This window comes from Macaca thibetana, chromosome 10 (genome assembly GCF_024542745.1).
Source record: "Macaca thibetana thibetana isolate TM-01 chromosome 10, ASM2454274v1, whole genome shotgun sequence".
NCBI lineage: Eukaryota > Metazoa > Chordata > Mammalia > Primates > Cercopithecidae > Macaca > Macaca thibetana.
In genome coordinates, this window is record NC_065587.1 from 59,214,330 (window position 1) to 59,233,136 (window position 18,807).

At 49.7% G+C, this 18,807-nt stretch overlaps 2 protein-coding genes across 2 annotated transcripts in view; one reads left to right on the top strand and one right to left on the bottom strand.

The window, feature by feature from the left end:
• The window catches only part of TOP1 (DNA topoisomerase I), a 713,073-nt gene that overhangs the window by 434,391 nt on the left and 259,875 nt on the right, over window positions 1–18,807 (bottom strand). The window lies entirely within an intron of this gene.
• Window positions 97–3,496, top strand: MAFB (MAF bZIP transcription factor B). The gene has a single exon (XM_050806651.1). The coding sequence runs from the start codon at window positions 497–499 to the stop codon at window positions 1,466–1,468; it is 972 nt and encodes a 323-aa protein (XP_050662608.1). The 5' UTR covers window positions 97–496; the 3' UTR covers window positions 1,469–3,496.

An 18,807-nucleotide genomic window follows, 5' to 3' on the forward strand; every position in this document is an offset into this window, starting at 1 on the left:
CCGCTGGGCCGCGGAGGCCGTGCAGCCATTGGCCCGCGCACCGGGCCGCCCGGGCCCCCGCACCCCAGTGACATCAGGAGGCGATAAAAGGCTGCGGCGCCGCCGGATTCAGCACAGCTGCACCGCCGAGCTGCGAGCGGCTGCGAGCGAGAGAGCGTAAGAGCAAGAGAGCTAGAGAGCGAGCAACGGGCACTAGCCCCACGCCTCCCCTCAGCCCCACTGCGCGCTCCGCTTGCCTCTCCACTCCGCCCGACTCTCCCCGGCCCGTTCCCGGCGCGGGCACAGCCCAGAGCTCTGGGGCGGTGCAGGCAGCCTTGGGACTCTCTGGCGCGCCGCCGCGTCCCCAGACAAAGGCTTGGCCGGCGGCCCCGGCCCGCTGCGCCCTCGCTCCCCGCCTCCCCGGCTCGCCGCTCTTCGCCCCCGCGCTTGGCTGGGCGCGCTCCAGCCGGCCGCAAAGTTTCCCGGGCTGCAGCGGCAGCTGCGCCTCGCGTCAGCGATGGCCGCGGAGCTGAGCATGGGGCCAGAGCTGCCCACCAGCCCGCTGGCCATGGAGTATGTCAACGACTTCGACCTGCTCAAGTTCGACGTGAAGAAGGAGCCCCTGGGGCGCGCGGAGCGTCCGGGCAGGCCCTGCACGCGCCTGCAGCCAGCCGGCTCGGTGTCCTCCACACCGCTCAGCACTCCGTGTAGCTCCGTGCCCTCGTCGCCCAGCTTCAGCCCGACCGAACAGAAGACACACCTCGAGGATCTGTACTGGATGGCGAGCAACTACCAGCAGATGAACCCCGAGGCGCTCAACCTGACGCCCGAGGACGCGGTGGAAGCGCTCATCGGCTCGCACCCGGTGCCACAGCCGCTGCAAAGCTTCGACAGCTTTCGCGGCGCTCACCACCACCACCATCACCACCACCCTCACCCGCACCACGCGTACCCGGGCGCTGGCGTGGCCCACGACGAGCTGGGTCCGCACGCTCACCCGCACCATCACCATCATCACCAAGCGTCACCGCCGCCGTCCAGCGCCGCTAGCCCGGCGCAACAGCTGCCCACTAGCCACCCTGGGCCCGGGCCGCACGCGACGGCCTCGGCGACGGCGGCGGGCGGTAACGGCAGCGTGGAGGACCGCTTCTCCGACGATCAGCTCGTGTCCATGTCCGTGCGCGAGCTGAACCGCCACCTGCGGGGCTTCACCAAGGACGAGGTGATCCGCCTGAAGCAGAAGCGGCGGACCCTGAAGAACCGGGGCTACGCCCAGTCTTGCAGGTATAAACGCGTCCAGCAGAAGCACCACCTGGAGAATGAGAAGACGCAGCTCATTCAGCAGGTGGAGCAGCTTAAGCAGGAGGTGTCCCGGCTGGCCCGCGAGAGAGACGCCTACAAGGTCAAGTGCGAGAAACTCGCCAACTCCGGCTTCAGGGAGGCGGGCTCCACCAGCGACAGCCCCTCCTCTCCCGAGTTCTTTCTGTGAGTCGTGGCCGGTCCCGGCCCCCGCCCTTGCCCCGGCCCGGACTCCCTGTCCTATGTCCCCAGTCCCACACTACCCCGGACCCTGTCCCTGCCGCGGCCCCAACCTTGACCTGTTTGACTTGAGCGAGAGGGAGGAAGGGCGCGCGGGCCGCGGGCGACGGGCGGGCGCGCGGGCGGGCAGGGGACCTTGGCTAAGGCGAGAGTAGCGCACGCCAGCGCCGCCTCCTAGACTCGAGCAGAGCCTGAGAGAGAGAGACGAGAGGGTGGGAGGTCCCGGAGTAACTTCTCTTCAGGCTGGAGGGCGGCGAGGCGTAGTCCCGAGAAGTCACCAAGGCCATCTGGAGACTCCTGGCTTTCTGAACTTTGCGCGTTAAGCCGGGACCGCTGCTTTGCGGCCCGGAGCGTAGTCCGCGCCAGGAAGAGAGCAACGAGGAGAGGAGAGGGACTCTGGCGTCCCGGCAGGCGAGAGGCGAGGCTGAGCGAAAGAAGGAAGGACAGACGGACCTGTCTGTCAGAGTTCGGAGAACACTGGCTCTCAGCCCTGAGACACGGGCCTCAGTTAGGACGTTCGGCGCCCAAATCTCATCAGTTTTATTGCCTGCTCGATTATATAGAAAAATACAAAAATCTGCATTAAAAATATTAATCCTGCATGCTGGACATGTATGGTAATAATTTCTATTTTGTACCATTTTCTTGTTTAACTTTAGCATGTTGTTGATCATGGATCATACTCCCCTTGTTTCTTTGGGTGAGAAGGGATCGCAGTTTGGAAACTCCGGCGCTGCGTGCGGGGTTTCAGTCCCAGCTGTAGGCTTGTAAATACCCGCCCCGCCAAACCGCATAGAGAACATGGCAGCAAGCTGAGGGTCTTTGTTTGGGTTTATGATTATGGTATTTTTGTTTGTAAGTTAAAAAGAAAAAAAAAAGAAAAAGTTCCAGGCATTTTACATCAGAAAACAACTTTGTCTTGGGGCACACTTGGAAGTTGCGTGTTTTCTTTCCTTCCCTTATCCCCATTCGGTCCTCTTTTTTCTCTCCTGCTTTAGTTTTCGACCTTGCTGGTGCTGAGAGAGAGAACCGAGAGGTCCCAGCTCCCGAGTACAAGGGCAGGGCAGGGCAGGGCAGGGAAGCTGCCAAGCTCCGCACCCCAGAAGAGTGTACTGGACTCCAGCCTTGTCTTTATGGTCAAAATGACACCCTTAATAAGAAAGGAAAGGAAAGGAAAGGAAAACAGATCCTCCCCTCTGCTTTTTATTGTAACCAGAATCACCCTGAGGTCCCTTCTGAACCCTCTGGGCCTGCGCTAATTGTAGGAACCACAGCGCTCTTAGGGTGAGAGGCTTAGCCATCCCTGACCCTGGCAGTGCACTGGTAAGCAGACATTGCACTGAACCAACTGCCACGCTCAGAATGTACCAGAAACCCAAACATTGGCAAGTAATTTTGCAACTTTCAAGTGTGTTCTTTAGACCAGTGCATTGTGTTTCTTTCCCTGCTTTTGAAATAGTAGGAAGAGTTCTTGGTGGTGTCTCCCCCTCCCCCTTCAATTCTTCAGTTGTATAGTAGTTATAGGGAAGACATGGGTGTTTTTCTTTATTATTACTTTTTTTTTTTCTGCAGGTCAGTAAAAGGATTTAAGTTGCACTGACAAAAATACCAAAATAAAAGTGTATTTTTAAGTTCCCATTTGAAATTGCTGGCGCTGCTGGCCAGATGCATTTTTGAGTTTGTATTAGTTGATAAATTAACAGTAATAACAAGATTGTATGAACCGCATGGTGCTTGCAGTTTTAAATATTGTGGATATTTGTCCTGCATCAGAAACGAGCTTTGGTTTTTACAGATTCAACTGTGTTGAAATCAAACCTGCCGCAACAGAAATTGTTTTTATTTCATGTAAAATAAGGGATCAATTTCAAACCCTGCTTATGATATGAAAATATTAAAACCTAGTCTATTGTAGTTTTATTCAGACTGGTTTCTGTTTTTTGATTATTAAAATGGTTTCCTATTTTGCTTATTAAAACCATGGAAATGGTGTTTATTTAGAGGACTCTGTGTTCGCATGATTTTGACTTTCTTCTCTTGCTTCCTCAAGAGTCACACCAACTTTGGGTTACTCTTACCCCGTGGCCAATGGAGTAGCAAACCAAGCCCTAGTAAAGCCCTTCCTTGAGTGTGTGAGTGTGTGTATACATGAGCCTCAAATGTGTTTTCTGCTTCCCACCCTAGGTACAGACCCCAGTCAAGAGAGCTGGTTTGTGAGCTGAGAGGGCGCAGGTCCAAACAGCCTTGAGTCCCTGGATATGGGGCACACGCCACTTTTTCAGTGCTTTCAGGCTTGGCCACCAGAACTGACTTGCTAGTCTGTCTGTTCTGATATAGTGATTGATGGAGACTAGGAAGCCAGGAGCTGCCACCTTGATGAGGAAGCTGGGTCTTTTTGGCGCTCTGGCCCAGCTGACCAGGGCCCTTGCCCTCCTGCCTGGGGTGTAAGTCTCCTTTCTCCTACCCAGCGCATCTCTCTGGGAGCAACTGGAGCTGCCCAGAGCCAGATGCCTTCTCTGAATGGGGCCTGTCTCTCACCCCAAAGCTAATGGAAGCAGGTACAACCCAGCACTAGATCTTGGGGTGCAATATCCCCCAGGCAGGAAGCCCTTCTGTGTGGACTTGTGTTTTTGAGGGTAGTATGCCTTGGGGTGCACTGGCACTCAGGCATGGATTCCTCAGCTCCGCAGATGGGCACTGTGTGGCCGAGTCTGAATTTTAGTGGCTCCTCGAATTGGTGTTGGAGGAGTTTGGGTCATCACTCTAGTGCAGCAGCTTCAGCTGCATCCTGGAGATCCCCGACTGGGAGGTGGCCCGAGAACCTTTCCTTTTCTGTATTCTTGGAAGAGTGGAGCCCACCTAGGTCACCCCCAACCCCTCCCAGCCTCCTTGGAGTCCTGTCTATAACTCAGGGTTGGCCTCTGGGACACGGAGTAGGATCTCCAACCCCTGTAGAGTTTTTGTGATCCTTTGGCAATGGCAAGCTCCGAGGGGCTCCGGCATCCTCAGACTCATTATCTGCAGTCCAGGAGGCTTAACCTTTAGTCCCTGGAGTTCTCTGGCTCATGGAGTTTCAGAACCCTAATGGGGAAATATAGGAGACCCAAGAAGTGGAGCCCCAGCTGGGAATCTGAGTTGGGAGAAGGAAGGGGAGAGTGAAACTAACAGGAAATTTTGGCCTGGATCTCTGGAAGCCTGGAAGTAGTGAAGGCTGAGGTCTAGAGAAGAGGAAGGGGACCTAAAAATTAAGGATACAGATAACATTAACATTTATGTACATTTATATAGTGTGTTGGTGGTGTTCAATAGGAGAGAAGCTTGAGATTCTAGCTCGAATTTAATTCAAAGGTCCAGTTGATTTTCATGGCGGGAAGATGGAAGATGTGTCTGCTGGGGAAGGCTTTGGCTGTGATCTGGGAGGAGGAGGCAGCTGAGCCTGACTCTGTGGTACCTTTGCCCCCACGTGCATGAATGAAGGAGCAAGGGGCTTTGATTAGTTGGGTAACTTCCTACGCACATGCTCCTGCACAGAACGTCTTCACGTGTACACATGTATCCTCTTTGCGGTGAAAGAGGCTTCGCTCAGGTGGGGTGCCAGAGGAAACCCCACGGCATGGTTCCAGAGACCAAAAATATCACGAACGCCTGGCTGGTGGAGACCCTAAATCCGGTGGCCTGACTCCCTTTGGAATCGTACCAAGCGGACTGGCATTCTCCATCCTTAGTCTCTGAGCTAGGGAGGGTTGCAAACTCCAAAGTGTTGGCTTTTCTTCCCCAGAGCACAGAAGCACAGACTTTGACCCAGTGACCAATACCATCAGCATTGCATCCAGAAGACAAAGTGGTTCAAGCCGGTTTGGAGTGACCAGCTGCCTCTCGGAGAATCTGACAATCCCAGAACACAGTCTTAGTGACACACTGACACACAGATACACAGACACATACATCCTGCACACATTAATGTCCACATTGATACCCATATTGATGGTGCGGGGACTGACACTGAGTCACTGTCAGTCCCCGCATCAACCCACCAAGTGAGCATTAACAGGCCGGGGGCACAAGCGGGCGAGAGTCAGGCGGAGCCGGCAGCTGCTTGGAGGAGGCCTGGGCTTCCGGAGCCTTCAGGGCGGACTCTCACATCAGGCAAGCCCCAGCTATGTCTCCGCCTGTAGCCTGCCGGCCCGACCCGCCGTGATGCCCCAGAGCCCACAAGCCCAGGAAAAGCGAACTGAGTCCCAAGGCCCTCTGGCACGTCCCACCCTAGCGGCACCCCGCCACCGTCATCCTCCTTTTACGTTCCCACCGCTCCCCGCGGCTCTCGGGCTCCTCGCAATCCTTGACATCCCCGGGGGAAAATCCTCCCAGCGCCGGGAGTCTTCCAAGCCGGCACCAGTCCCACGTAGACAGGCTGGCGCCTGCACCCGGAGACGCACTCAGAGACAGGCACGCTCAGACACCCCGACGCACGCACGGGGCACACGCAGGGCCCGGACTAGGGCTTCCCTCCGGACCGCGCCCCTGGTTGGAGCGGCTGCAGTCCAGTCCGGCGCGAATCCCGCCTCTTGCGACCCCGGATCGCTGGGGGTGTGCGGGAGGCTGTGCCGGCTGGATCCGCCGTCGCCACTTTCGGCGAGGCGGGTGGAGGAAGGCGCTCAGCTGGGCTTGCCGGGAGCCTCGGGTCCTCGCGCGCGGGGACGGGTGGGAGCCTGGGCACCATTCCCTTGCCTCCTGGCATTCTTTTTATTTCTTTGACATTTCCCATTCTTTTAGCCCTTCCTTCGTAACCTCTTTCATTTCAGAAAACTTTCTCCTTTTGTTTTGATTTCTCTTCTGCTTTTTATTTCCGCACTGCCTGGCGGGGAAGGGCTGCCGAGCGGGGTCCCGAGGAGGCTGGAATAGTATGCGGCGCGGGGGAATGAGAGTCTGGAGTCCCCCGAGCCACCGCGCAGCACTAGGACCAGGGCCCGCTGCTCCAGGCTCTCGTCTTGATTGCTCCAACTATCCCGCTGTTCCCTTCCAGGTTCCCCCGGTGGCGAGGTTCGCTGGGGATCGGAGCCCCACTGGCGGGGAAACCGGCACCAGTCGGCTCTCGGGAAGGGATCTCCGGGGAAGCTGAGCTTGGGCCCTGGACCCAGATCCCTCTTTCGGTGAACCAGGCAGGCTTCCCTCAGTCCCGGGTCTCTGGGCATTTCTGTGGCAGGACAACGCTCCTGCCTGTCAGAGGGCACTCGACTCCTACCTACTGCTTCAGCCAGTGCCCGCCCAGAGGCCTCTTGGACCCACACTGCAATGGGAGCTGCCAGGAACCACGCCAGATCCACCAGGCTGGTCACTTGGCTTTCTCTGTGACCTGGAGTTGCAGCTTCTGCCACACCAGGAAAACCCCCTACTCTCCTGCTCTCCCATCCCCACTCCCCAAGCTCTTCCTCTCCGGGCTTCTGGAGACAGTGGGTTTAGAGTTTCTGGTCATTCCCTTGCAGGCTTTCAGGTGCAAAATCTGCACTCCAGGCCCTTCTGTTTTCAGAAAGGAAAAACTCTGAACTGGCTTCTTGCGTAACCCTTCCCTCTGCAGCCTGCAGTCTGCTGGCCTGGCCTCTCATCCCAGAGATAGTTGTGTTTGGATTTGTTATGTAAGGAAGGGAAGATTAGAGGTTTGCTCTGCTCCTCCTCCCCCCAACAAAATAAAAGTCCTCAAATGGCACATCCAGTAGGCAGCATGGTTTCCAGCAGCCCTCCTAAAAGAAGTCGATCTGGTTGGTAGAGCTGTTCTGTGCTGTTGCCTAGCCCAGTACACTCAGAAGACAATCCAGCTGCAGTAAAGCGACAGTTCTGTGTCCAGGGTGTACCTGGTCCATGGAAGTAGCCCTCAGTGGGCTTCCCAGGCTGGGCTTTCTTGGCCTAGAAGCCTAGCCTTATTTTGGTGAAGACGGCAGCTACTACTGCTGAAATTTTATTCTTTCTATAGTTTCTGCCGCTTGAAGCATGTATCCAGACCATGGAGAGCACCTCTTCCAACTGAGGAGCACATTATCCCATCTCCTCCGCATCCTGTATGCCTCTTTCATTTCTGAACACCTTTACCACGTTCTGTCAATTTCCTATGCCTCATTTCTGAACACCTTTACCATGTTCTGTCAATTTCCTATGCCTCACACTTATTCTTCTTAATGTCTTTCTCCATTGTCTTACACATATTATCCTAAAAGATGCATACGAAAAGATGCATCTTATATTATCCTATCTTTTAGGATAATAAAAGATACATTATATATATTATCCCAGAATGCCTCCTAAAAGATGCATTTAGACAAGAAAATCAGAGCTTAGTGTTCTCACTTGGAAGAAACAAAATACATGAAATAAGTTACTACTTCACTGTGGAAAATCACCTATATTAATGATTTGTTGTGAAGCCAAACTCAGTTTTAACTGCCTCTCTGCATTCTTTGCATGTGAAGCTACTTTCATGAAAAATACCAGCCACTCATTATACATTCTTTCGTATTTGTATCAAAAAGGGATGTTGTCTTTGGGCTGGAGGGACAGCTTTGGAGGCAGTGGGAGGAGCCCTGGTACTTGCTGGAAGAAGCCAGTTTCAACATAAAAAGGGAGATGAAATCCACAAGTCCAACATTTATATTGTTGTGTTTTCTTTTTTGGAGATCTGTATATCTTACCTAGGATTGGACTCCTTCTAGTAAATGGACAGCAGGGTGGGAGACTACAAGGTGCCCATTTCAGAGCTTTGGAGCATGAGGCAGGCATTGATCATAGCCCAGGACTCCATCGGATTCAGGAGCCACAGCTGCCCTTAGCTCACTCTTCATGTCCCTTTGTTTCTTCTCTGGATCTGCCACATTCACTTCCCTGCTTCTACTGGTGTTACAGGCACCTGAGCCTTACTCTACAGAGACCATGGGCCTGGACTGGCCTGGGGGCTCACTTCTGCCTGTCCTGAGTGGTCAGAGAAGTGATGTGCTTCCCATTGCAGGGCTTGACACCAATCCTTCTTTGTGTTCTGGGAGCCAGAGCATGGCACAAATGTCCCTTTCCGTGGACAATGGGCAGGAAGGTCACAAAACAGAAGTGTAGTCAAACTGCGAGATTAGTTCCATTATTACATTTCTCTTAACTCTATGAAGCATGGGTTGCTATTACCTGCAGGTCAGAGATGAATAAAGCTCAGAGTGGTTACTATTTGCTCAGTGTCACCCTGTGGATGAACTAGAACTTCAGTCCCCACGTATCTGATGCTGAAATTTGTATTTTTGTCACCAAACTTCATAAGTCCACTATGTCTTATCTGAAACACTCAGGTGGAGGGAAGTATGGAGGAGTGGGACATAGTCTTCTTTGGTGACAGTTTCCTCTCTAAATCCCTCTGCAGAGGGTAATTACATTTATAAGGGTGTGCTTCATGCTCTCCAGCCATAAGACACTCTCTTTGCATCCCCAGGCAAAGAGATGGGTGATGGGAAGTTGGAGATGCACAAGTACAAACATGATGACAAGGGTGTCAGAGAGAAACTGCAGCTCTGTTGCTCATTTCAGTTGCTGGCAGAGGAGTATGGTGGTGAGAAGTGTGTGTGTGTTTGTGTGTGTGTGTGTCTGTGGCTGTGTGTGGTGGAGGAGGACACTTTGGACATCATTGCCGTGGGACATTGGTACTGTTTTCAATTAATGAACAGTTCTTTCACCTTTCATCTGTTCTCAATTGAACTTACCAGTAAATATATCATAATTACCAGAGCAAGTGTTCATAGAAGCAGCAGCCTCTAGGTGAGGCAATTTTTATGGAATCACCCATAGTTTAATGAAAGCTGTTTCTAGGGTAAGGCTGAAACTCTAGATCTGCACATAGATATGCATATGCTCTTAGAGCAGGTGTGTGAATAAACATGCATGTGTATACACTCATGCTTACACACATGGAGGCAGGCCTGCACACACATTGGAGCACAGAATCCACATGTACTCATTTGCTAGATACAAACTCTCATATTCATGTGCCCACATACATGCACACAAACATATACACATGCATTATACATGTATGCATATGTATGTATCCACACCTATATGCATGCATGTCCAAATACTCATGTACATGCATTTACAGTGTGGATATAATGTTCACAATTATGTGCACATAACTATATGTATTTATACTCACATTGAGATGCAATTGATTACACATGCTCTCCTCAAATGCATATAAGTCCATGTACATCCTCACATGCACATACCTACATGCATGTGTAATTGAACATTGGTCTTCACATTCATTCGTAGACAAGCACCATGTAACAAGTGAAATGTGGCACTGGTAGGGTTAATGGAGGCCCCAGACTCCCATAAATATTTATATGAAGCACTCAAGCTCTCAAAGTGGGAGACAAAACCTCTCCCCACAAGGCCTTGTAAATCATGCAGCTGCTGCGTGTTACCTGTCAGATCCAGGGCTGTGCAGTCCAGCATTTGCTCCATGAGGGCGGCCACATACGTGCTGGAGCACACGGCACTCTCCGTGCCTAGCCAGGCATCCCAGCAAATGTGCCAAAGTTGGTCCCCAGTCCTCGGATTCACGAGCAGCAAAAGGAAGCATTTCAATGCTGCTGCTGCTGCTGAAAGCACCGGACTGAAGGAATGAAGAGGCATTTTGTGAATATCTGAGACTTGGCTTCTCTAGTAAAGACAGATGCTCTCCTGTTGTTCTCCTGGAGGGACAGCATGTGGGGGCCTTGGTGAGAAGGTGGGTACAAAAATGATTAAGAGTCCTGAGCCGAATCCAGGTTTGGTGCAGCAGGGACTCCAGCCTCTGGAGCTGCTCTCACCCAGCAAAATTTTGGGCTCCAGGAGCCTACTGAATCACAGTTCTCCGCGGTGCTATAACCCTTTGTTTAGTGAATACTCTGCTTCTAGTCCTGCCACCTAAAACCATTCATTGGATCATTGAACAAATTATTTGTCTTTCATACCTCAGGCACTGTGCTAGGTGCTGGCAATATAACAATGAACCGAAACAGAAACAATGGAGTTTACAATCTATTAGGAGAGAGAGACATCAGTAAGATATTGTACTAATGAGCATACAATTTCTTCCTCCTTCTCCTCCTCCTCCTCTTTCTCCTCCTTCAGTGGAGTCTCACTCTGTCATCCAGGCTGGAGTGCAGTGACCATAGTTCACTGTAGCCTCCAGCTCCTGAACTCAAGTGATCCTCCCACTTCAGCCTCCTGAGTAGCTGGGACTTCAGGTACAAGCCACCAAGCACTGCCAATTAGTGTACAATGTCACAAAGAGATAAATGATATGAAGGTAAGCCACCTGGCTCTCTGAGAGCATGCATAGGACAGTGGAACTGATGTACAGGAAGAGTGGTCAGAAAAGGCTTCCTGGAGGAAGTGATGTTTGAGCTGTTAAAGTCTGAATAAAAGTTAACCAAGTCAAATAAGGAGGGGAAGAACACTCAAGGTCAGTGTCATGTGATAGAACTTTCTGTGATGAGAGAAAATTTCTTATCTGTGCCATCCAATAAGGTAGCCACTAGCCACAAATGGCTATCAAAGCCTTGAAATGTGGCTCATGCAGCTGAGAATCTGAATTTTAAATGCCATTTAGTTTTAATAACATTTAAAATAAGTGATCAGAATCAGCATCTCTGTCTCCTCTGATTTTCTCTCCCTGTACTTTCTTGCCTTGCTCACTCTGTTCCAGCCACACTGGCCACCTTACTGTTTCTGGAAGAGGCTGCTTATGGCCCTTACTTAGGGAATTTGCTGAAGCTGTTCCCTCTGCCTGAACCACTCTTCCCCCAGATACACCTGCAGTAAACTTACTTACCTCCTTCAAGTTCTTGCTGAAATCTCACCTTCTTCATGAGTCTTATTTTGATGACCCTATCAAATTTTGGAACCTGCCCCCTTCCCTCTCCCTGGGCAGTGCTGACCTGCCTTATTTTTCTTTAATATTTCTTTTCTTGTTTTTTCTTTATTTCTTTTCTTATGGCACTAATCACTTTATAATTTATCAGATTATTATTCACTTCTTGCTTATTTTCTGCTTTTGCCTGCCAGCATATAAGCTCTGTAAGGTCAGTGTCTGGCGACTGTTTTGTTTATTGATGTTCCTAAGAACGAAGAATGGTGCCTGGCACTTAGTAGGACCATAACAACCCAATAATTGGTTGAATGATCATGTGTTGTGTAAAATGTACTTAAAAAGGAAAGGGGTAATGTCTGTGAAAGCATGGGTTTGAGGTCCTGGCTCGCCCTATCAATCAATCATTAATCTGTCAGTCATATCTATCAATCATCCATCTGTCAATCATTATCTACCTATTATCTATCTGTCATTCATATTTATCATCTATCAATCATCTCTCTGTCAATCATATCTATCAATCATCTGTCAATTATCTACCTATATCTGTCATTCATATCTATCATCTATCTGTCAATCATATCTGTCTATCTATCTGTTATAATCTATCTATCTCTGTGTTTTTTGGTACTCTAAAAAATACATCCTGCTAAATTTTTTTTTAAAGTTTATTTGTATGTTATCCTCCAAAATCTTGTATACCATCAGTGGTGCACTTGGGGACACACTGTGGTGTCTGTGGGGAGAAAGAAGAAGTTGACATCTGATATGAGAGGTAGGTGGGAGAGCGCTGAGGTGAGATTGCAGGGAAGGGGGAAAGGGAAAGGGAGGGGGCAAAGTAGAACTCATTCTTGTTTTCTCCTAGATCCTGGTGGATTTTTGGGAGAAAAAGGTGGGGGAAGGAGCAATCAGAGAAGGAGTTTGGGATTCCGAAGGCAAAGAGCTAACCAACACCCCACCTGCTTTCCAACCACCCCTCTTACTTCTCCTACTCCTAGCTCTAACCTCATGCAAAATAAAAAATCCCCCAAAATCAAAAAAACAAAAAAATCCAAAACAAACCACCCCTCCTCCCTATTGCTTTCTGAGCTGAGAAGAATGCCTCTTAAATACTTTTGTCCCCTTGACAAGTTATTTTTATATGGAAATAATGTCTCTAAATCCAACATTTATGGTGATATTTTTTAAAAGGAAACACTCCACAAATCAGCAGCTCTCTTGTTTTAAGCAGTTGCTAGGGTTTGGAGAGTGGCTGCTTGGTAAACACACTTCATAAACACCAGAAAAGATTGTATTCAGTGTCCTCAAATCAAAATCCACCTTCCCAAATTCCTACTTTCTGTTTCATTGACACAGGAAGAGGCTCTCTAAAAGCAGAACCCAGATGAAGGGTGGCTGTCAGGCTTCCAGGAGGACATTTCTCCTGGATAACCAGGGCTGGGAACCCAAACATATCTGGGAGCAGCCATTGCCCCTTTATCCCCTTGTATTCCTCCAAAGACCTTTGGCTCTTTACCTTGCACTGGAAGGGATCAGGTATAAATGTTATAGGTCCATTTCACAGCTAGGTAAAGCGAGTCAGGGGAATCTGTCTCCAAGCAGAGCTGGGAGAGAATGTGTCTCCAGGTGCCTGCTAATAATACCAGGCCAAATAACCTCCTTCAGTCATTGTTTCGGCTCTTGAGAAACAAGCTGATTTCTTGGGGACAAATCTGTTTTTGTATCCCCTCTCAGAAGCACCTTCCTGTCTGTTTCCATCACCACATCTTAGTTTGGAGTATCCCCCCGCTTCCTTCTTGGTCAATTCCCAGAGTCTTGTAACTTACCTCCAGTCCCCACCCTATTCCTCTAAGACTACCAGTATCCTCTTTCAAACATGGATCATGTCACTGTCTTGTTTGCAAAATCAACAAGTCATTGATCTTTGACCCAGAAAAGAGCAATGCTTCAAAATTCAGTTCTGTTTATTGCCTGAGAGTCAGATTCCACTGCCTGTCTTTACCTAGCTGTGAAATGGACCTAGTGACATTTATACCTGATCCCTTCCAGTGTGAGGTAAAGAGCCAAAGGTCTTTAGAGGAATACAAGGGGATAAGGGGGACGTGGCTGCTCCCAGGTATGTTTGGTTTCCCAGCCCTGGTTGCCCAGGAGAAATGTCCTCCTGCAAGCCTGACAGCCACCCTTCATCTGGGTTCTGCTTTTAGAGAGCCTCTTCCTGCGTCAATGAAACAGAAACAGAACTATAGCTTTGTCAGTCCAAGATGCTGAGCTCGGACTCTCAGGTGATTTGGGGAAGATTGAAGGGCGAAGCTGAGTGCAAGAGTTTGCCCTGGCCCTCACATAATCTTCTGAAGGGGATCCGTACTTGCCTGGCTGTTAGCCTGTCCAGGCTCTGTCTTCTTCAAGGTCAACAGAGTGAACTTGGGTTTTTACATTTTTTGTATAATAGGAAAGTTACATATCATTTAGATTGTAGATATCATATGTCTCAAAGATCTTTCTTTTTCTCAAGGTTTCTGAAAAGGTTGGCTCTCTTGTGTTCTTTTGAGGACTCACCTTCCTTTCTCTGTTGCCGTGAGCAAAGAGAAAATAAAAAGGAAAGAATGCTAAAATGGGTCAAAAACTCCAGCTCTCAAAAAAGTGGAAGCATTAGGCTGAACCCTCTGAAATTGTTGATACGTAATAGATTTATTCTGCATATTATAGACCTGTGAGCCCAAATGTTTTGAGGCATATTATCCAAGGAATTGTTTTTGGGTAGCAGAGGAATTGGTGATCAGAAGGACCTAGAAATGGATCATTAAGAACACACTGTGTCATACTCAATCTATTTTCATTTGATAGATAGATCAGGGTCTGTGAACACAAAGATCCTTATTTGACAGACACTTGCCATATGCCTGGCACTATTAAACGTTTTACCACTAACTCACATAACCTTCATAATAACCCAGTGAGATAGGGGGATATTACTATCCCTATTTTCTGCAAGAGGAAATGGAATCACAGAAAGGTTAAGCAACTTGCCCAAGGATGCACAGCTAGTATAGGCCAGTGCTAGAATTCAAACCCGGGAAGTCTGAATCTGGAGGCTATGTTTTTAATCTTTCTCCTTTTCTGAGGCTGGGGTTTGGATGATAGCTGAGGTTGGTGAATTTGTAACAGGCTGGAAAATGCTTCTGGGATTTTATTCAGTGGAGATTTAACCTTGAGAGGAGTGTCCACCTCAGCCAACTGTGCTTCCACTTCTTAAGCCATCTGTGCTTTGTTAGGGATATTGCCTTTAAATTAATTTTCTTGGCCTGGCACAGTGGCTCATGCCTGTAATCCCAGCACTTTGGGAGGCTGAAGCAGGCAGATCCCCTGAGGCCAGGAGTTTGAGACCAGCCTGGCCAACATGACAAAATCCCGTCTTTACTAAAGATGCAAAAATTAGCCCAGTGTGGTGGCTCATGCCTGTAATCCCAGGTACTCAGGAGGATGAGGCAGGAGAATCCCTTGAATGCAGGAGGCAGAGGTTATAGTGAGCCAAAATCATGCCACTACACTCCAGCCTGGGCAACAGAGTGAGACTCTGTCTCAAAAAAAAAGTAATTTTCTTTGGAGATATTGGCACCTAGTCCTCCTCAGAAACCACTGATGGCTGCCCATGGTAACCAGGGCACACTTCCAATCTTTTAGCTTGACCTTCAGGGCTCTGCAGCTTCAGCCCTTGCCCCTCCATTTGCTCTGGCCAAACCAGTCTTCAGAAGCTGCCTAGGGTGCAATGGCCTCCACACATTTGTCTGAGCTGATTCCCCATGAAGCTCTCTGTCACTTGTAATCCTTCCCTCTTTAGGTCACCTTCTCTTGCATCGCTCCTAAAGGAAGACATTTTCTTTCCTCTGAAATGCTCACTGGAGCCAGAATGGGGGCCTGGAAGAAATTCAGGGTTGCAGAACCAGGTGATTTAGGTATGGTAGACGTAGTTTTAAACCCAACTTCTTCTGGCCGTGGAGACTTGAGCTAGTCACTTCATCTCTCTGAGCCTCCTTCGTTGCCTCTTGGTAAGATGGGGAACATCTTGTCCATTTCTGGTTTCAGGAGGGACCCTTGGAGACAGAACTTGTCCATGATGTTAGGTGTGTGGTGGCTGCTGTGATTGTGGTGGGCATGGCTGGGCTTATCAGTGGTGTCTCCCCAGGAGGTGTAAGGGGGCTGGATCTGAGTGTATCAAAGTATCTATGGCCAGGACTTACAGGAAGGAGCAGGAGCTTAGGAAATACTCCTAGAAGCAACCTGGAAGGAAGAAAGCCCAGACTCTGCATGGCAGCTGGGGAGATCGTCAAGCAGGTATAACCGGTTTTATCCTCTGGCCAAGATCTCTGGTTCAACTTGCACTGAAATTAATTGGCAGGGAAGACCTTGGAAGGTGGTGTGCAAACCCCAGCAGGAGCTCCTGGGAAGTGGGATTTACAGCTGTGAATGTACGTTGAAAGGAATCTGGAGTTTCAGCCCTGAGTGCAAATATTCTTACCCCCACACCCCCACAGTTTTTTTCCAGCTGCTCAGAGCCCTGACTGGGGAACGAAGATTTGCATAGTTGCAGTGCAGACTTGCCTCCTGCCTTGGGAACTACTTTATGGAACCCTGAGACCGAGGGCTTGGATCCCTAACTTAGTGACAGCACAGCCAGCTTTTGGTGTCCGTGTTTCTGTGAATCTGTGTGGGTTAAGTTCATCCTGGCATGCATATGTGTGTGTGCAAATGGGCTCATGGAAGAGTGTGTGTGAACATGCATATGCAGCCACAGAAAAGCAGTGTGCCTCAGTGGTTAAGATGGGGGGACTGAAGTCATGCTGCCTGGGTTTGACCATCACCTCTGCACTTACTGGCCCCAAGACCTCACACGTATTATATTACCTCTCATGGTTTCAAATTTTACATCCTGTGAATGCAACTATACTACTGTCAGGTGTTAAAGCTCTTGTGAGAATTAAATGAGATAATGCAAATAAAGTGCTTAGCACAGTTTCTGATGCATAGTAAATGCTCAAATAGTGATTGCCATGTTCATTGTGTTGTAAATATAACATAGGCATTGTGAAGAAAAGTGCAGACTCTGAAACTTGAGTGTTATCTCTAATACACTCTATTTGTGTGAACTCGGACAAATTACTTAACCATCCATGTCTCAGTCTCTTCATCTGTAAAATGGGGATAATACTTGTGCCTACTCCATAGGATTATTATGTCATAAAGTGCTTAGAACAGTGTCTGGTGGATACATGGGGCTCTGCTATTATTGCCGTCATGATCACCATCATTGCCACCACCTACCTTCTCCTTCCTCTTCCTCTTCCTCTTCTTCCTCTTCTCCTTCTCCTTCTTCTTTCTTCTTTCTTCTTTCTTCTCTGCCATAATCATGACCTTGCCAGCCATGATTGGTGCCCACTTACTCCTCTAGAGGACAATCTGCTGGTGAGGAGATCTCTAAGGCACTTGGTCCATGCTTAGATCTTAGAGAAGGGCCCAGTGAAGTTCCCAAGTGTCATCTAGGATAGCATGTAGCCTTGAGTTCAAGTCCTGCCCTGCTGCTTTAGGCCCTCTTTGCACAAAGTGCAGTCAGCAACAGCTGTTCTTCTCAAGGCACTCTGAATGGTGAGTGAGGAGACAGCTCCTGACCCACATTCTGCCTTCTGGTAATGATACTTGGCTCCATCCCCTGCCAGGAGAGGTGCAAGAGCTCAGCTGGTCCAGCCGCCTGGGCCCTCAGCGCTCACTGCTCACTGTTGTCCACTCTTGCCTCCTTGTAAAGGGTATTCATCCAGCCCTTAGGAGAGCAGAGGCTAACCTTCCTTGGACCCAGGCAGGAGGTTCTTACTGGCGGCGGGGTGGGGTCCTCACTTTGGCATATTAGCAAGACTCTGGCTTCTGCAGATTGACAGTCCTGGCCTGAAATTCTGGCTCCATCCCCTGAATGGCCAGGGGAGTCCAGGTAATCTCTCTAAGCCTCACTTCCTGCATATGTAACATGCATAGAATCATGGTAATCTGGTAAAGTGGTAAATGAGAAATGAAGGGTGAATGAGAAAATGCACATAAAGCATAAACACAGTGCCTGGCACGGAGGGGGTGCTCATCAGCAAATACGGCCCTCTCTCTACCTTCCTCTCCTACATCCTCCCCATCCTAGGGGAGTTCCACGGGACAGGAGATGGCGAGAAGCTTGAAGGGGACAAAGAGGCTCAGACATGCTTTCCAAAAAGCAGGGACAAGTGTGGGTTCCTCTGAGGGTGAGGTTGAGGATGGGCCAGGCCTGAGCCCAAGGTCTGTTGAGGCCTGTCCCTCTCTCCAGGGTGTGTGCTCACCAGGCCCTTCCTGGTGTCCCTGGGATCCAAGAGGGTCATGGACAGGTATATGGGCCACTACCAAAGAGTTTGAAAGTGAAGCGTATATGTAAGTTACTAAGAACATGCTCAGCTTCAGGCACAAATCCACTCATTCACTCACCAAGCACTCGGCACCCAGTCCATGCTCAGCCCTTCTGCACTCCTGACTGCTGATTTCTCGTTCAACCCAACCGTAACTCCATGTGACTGTGAGTGGGGGCTTCCAGAGCCTGGGAGGTTGGCCAAGTCCTCCTGCTAAGTGGCTGAGCTAGGATTTGAACTGAGATCTGTCTCACCACAAGGCATATGGTGCTGGCTCCAGAGTCTCTGTCTCCCTGGAGTCTGGCATCTGTTTGAACCTTTATGGAAACTCAGGGTGTAGGGTCAGGAAGGTGGATAAAGGACTTGGAGTGGGAGCCAAGAGGAGGATAAGAGCTGGTGGGGTGGATGGAGCAGGCTTAGGAGAGGAGGCAGCCTTTGTGTTTGTCATCAACTAAGACAGATGGAGCTGGAGGACAGGGCTCTCACTGGAGGAATCAGCCTGGGTGGAAAGCTTACAGGTGGCAATGGAGGGAGTTTCCAGAACAGGAAGTGGGCCCCGTGTGGCTGGGGAGTGAGGTGCTGGATAGCTGGAACTGAGAAGCAGAGGCTGTACACAAGTCCTAAGGGACCTTGAGTGCCAGGGAAAGGAGCTTGGGTATCCCCCTGCAGGAATGGAATGTTGCTGCCATATTTCTGCTGTATGACCCAGCCCATGGCCACAGTTGTTTGGAGCAAATTGGGCCAAAAGCCTCATAATTCCTGGGAAATTGGTGTTTGGATTCTGGGTACTGGTCAGAGCGTGGTGGGAGCTTGAATGGGAAAGGGAGAGAACAGGAAGCCAGGAAGCCTCACCCAGGCCTTGTGCATAAGGAGCCACAGAAAGGCTCTCTGCAGAGAGGGAGGGGCAAAGCAGACATGTAGAGAATGCAGAAGAGGTTGGAGATGGCTTAATGAAGCTCTGTAATAGAGTGGGCCAAAGCACATTTAAAATTA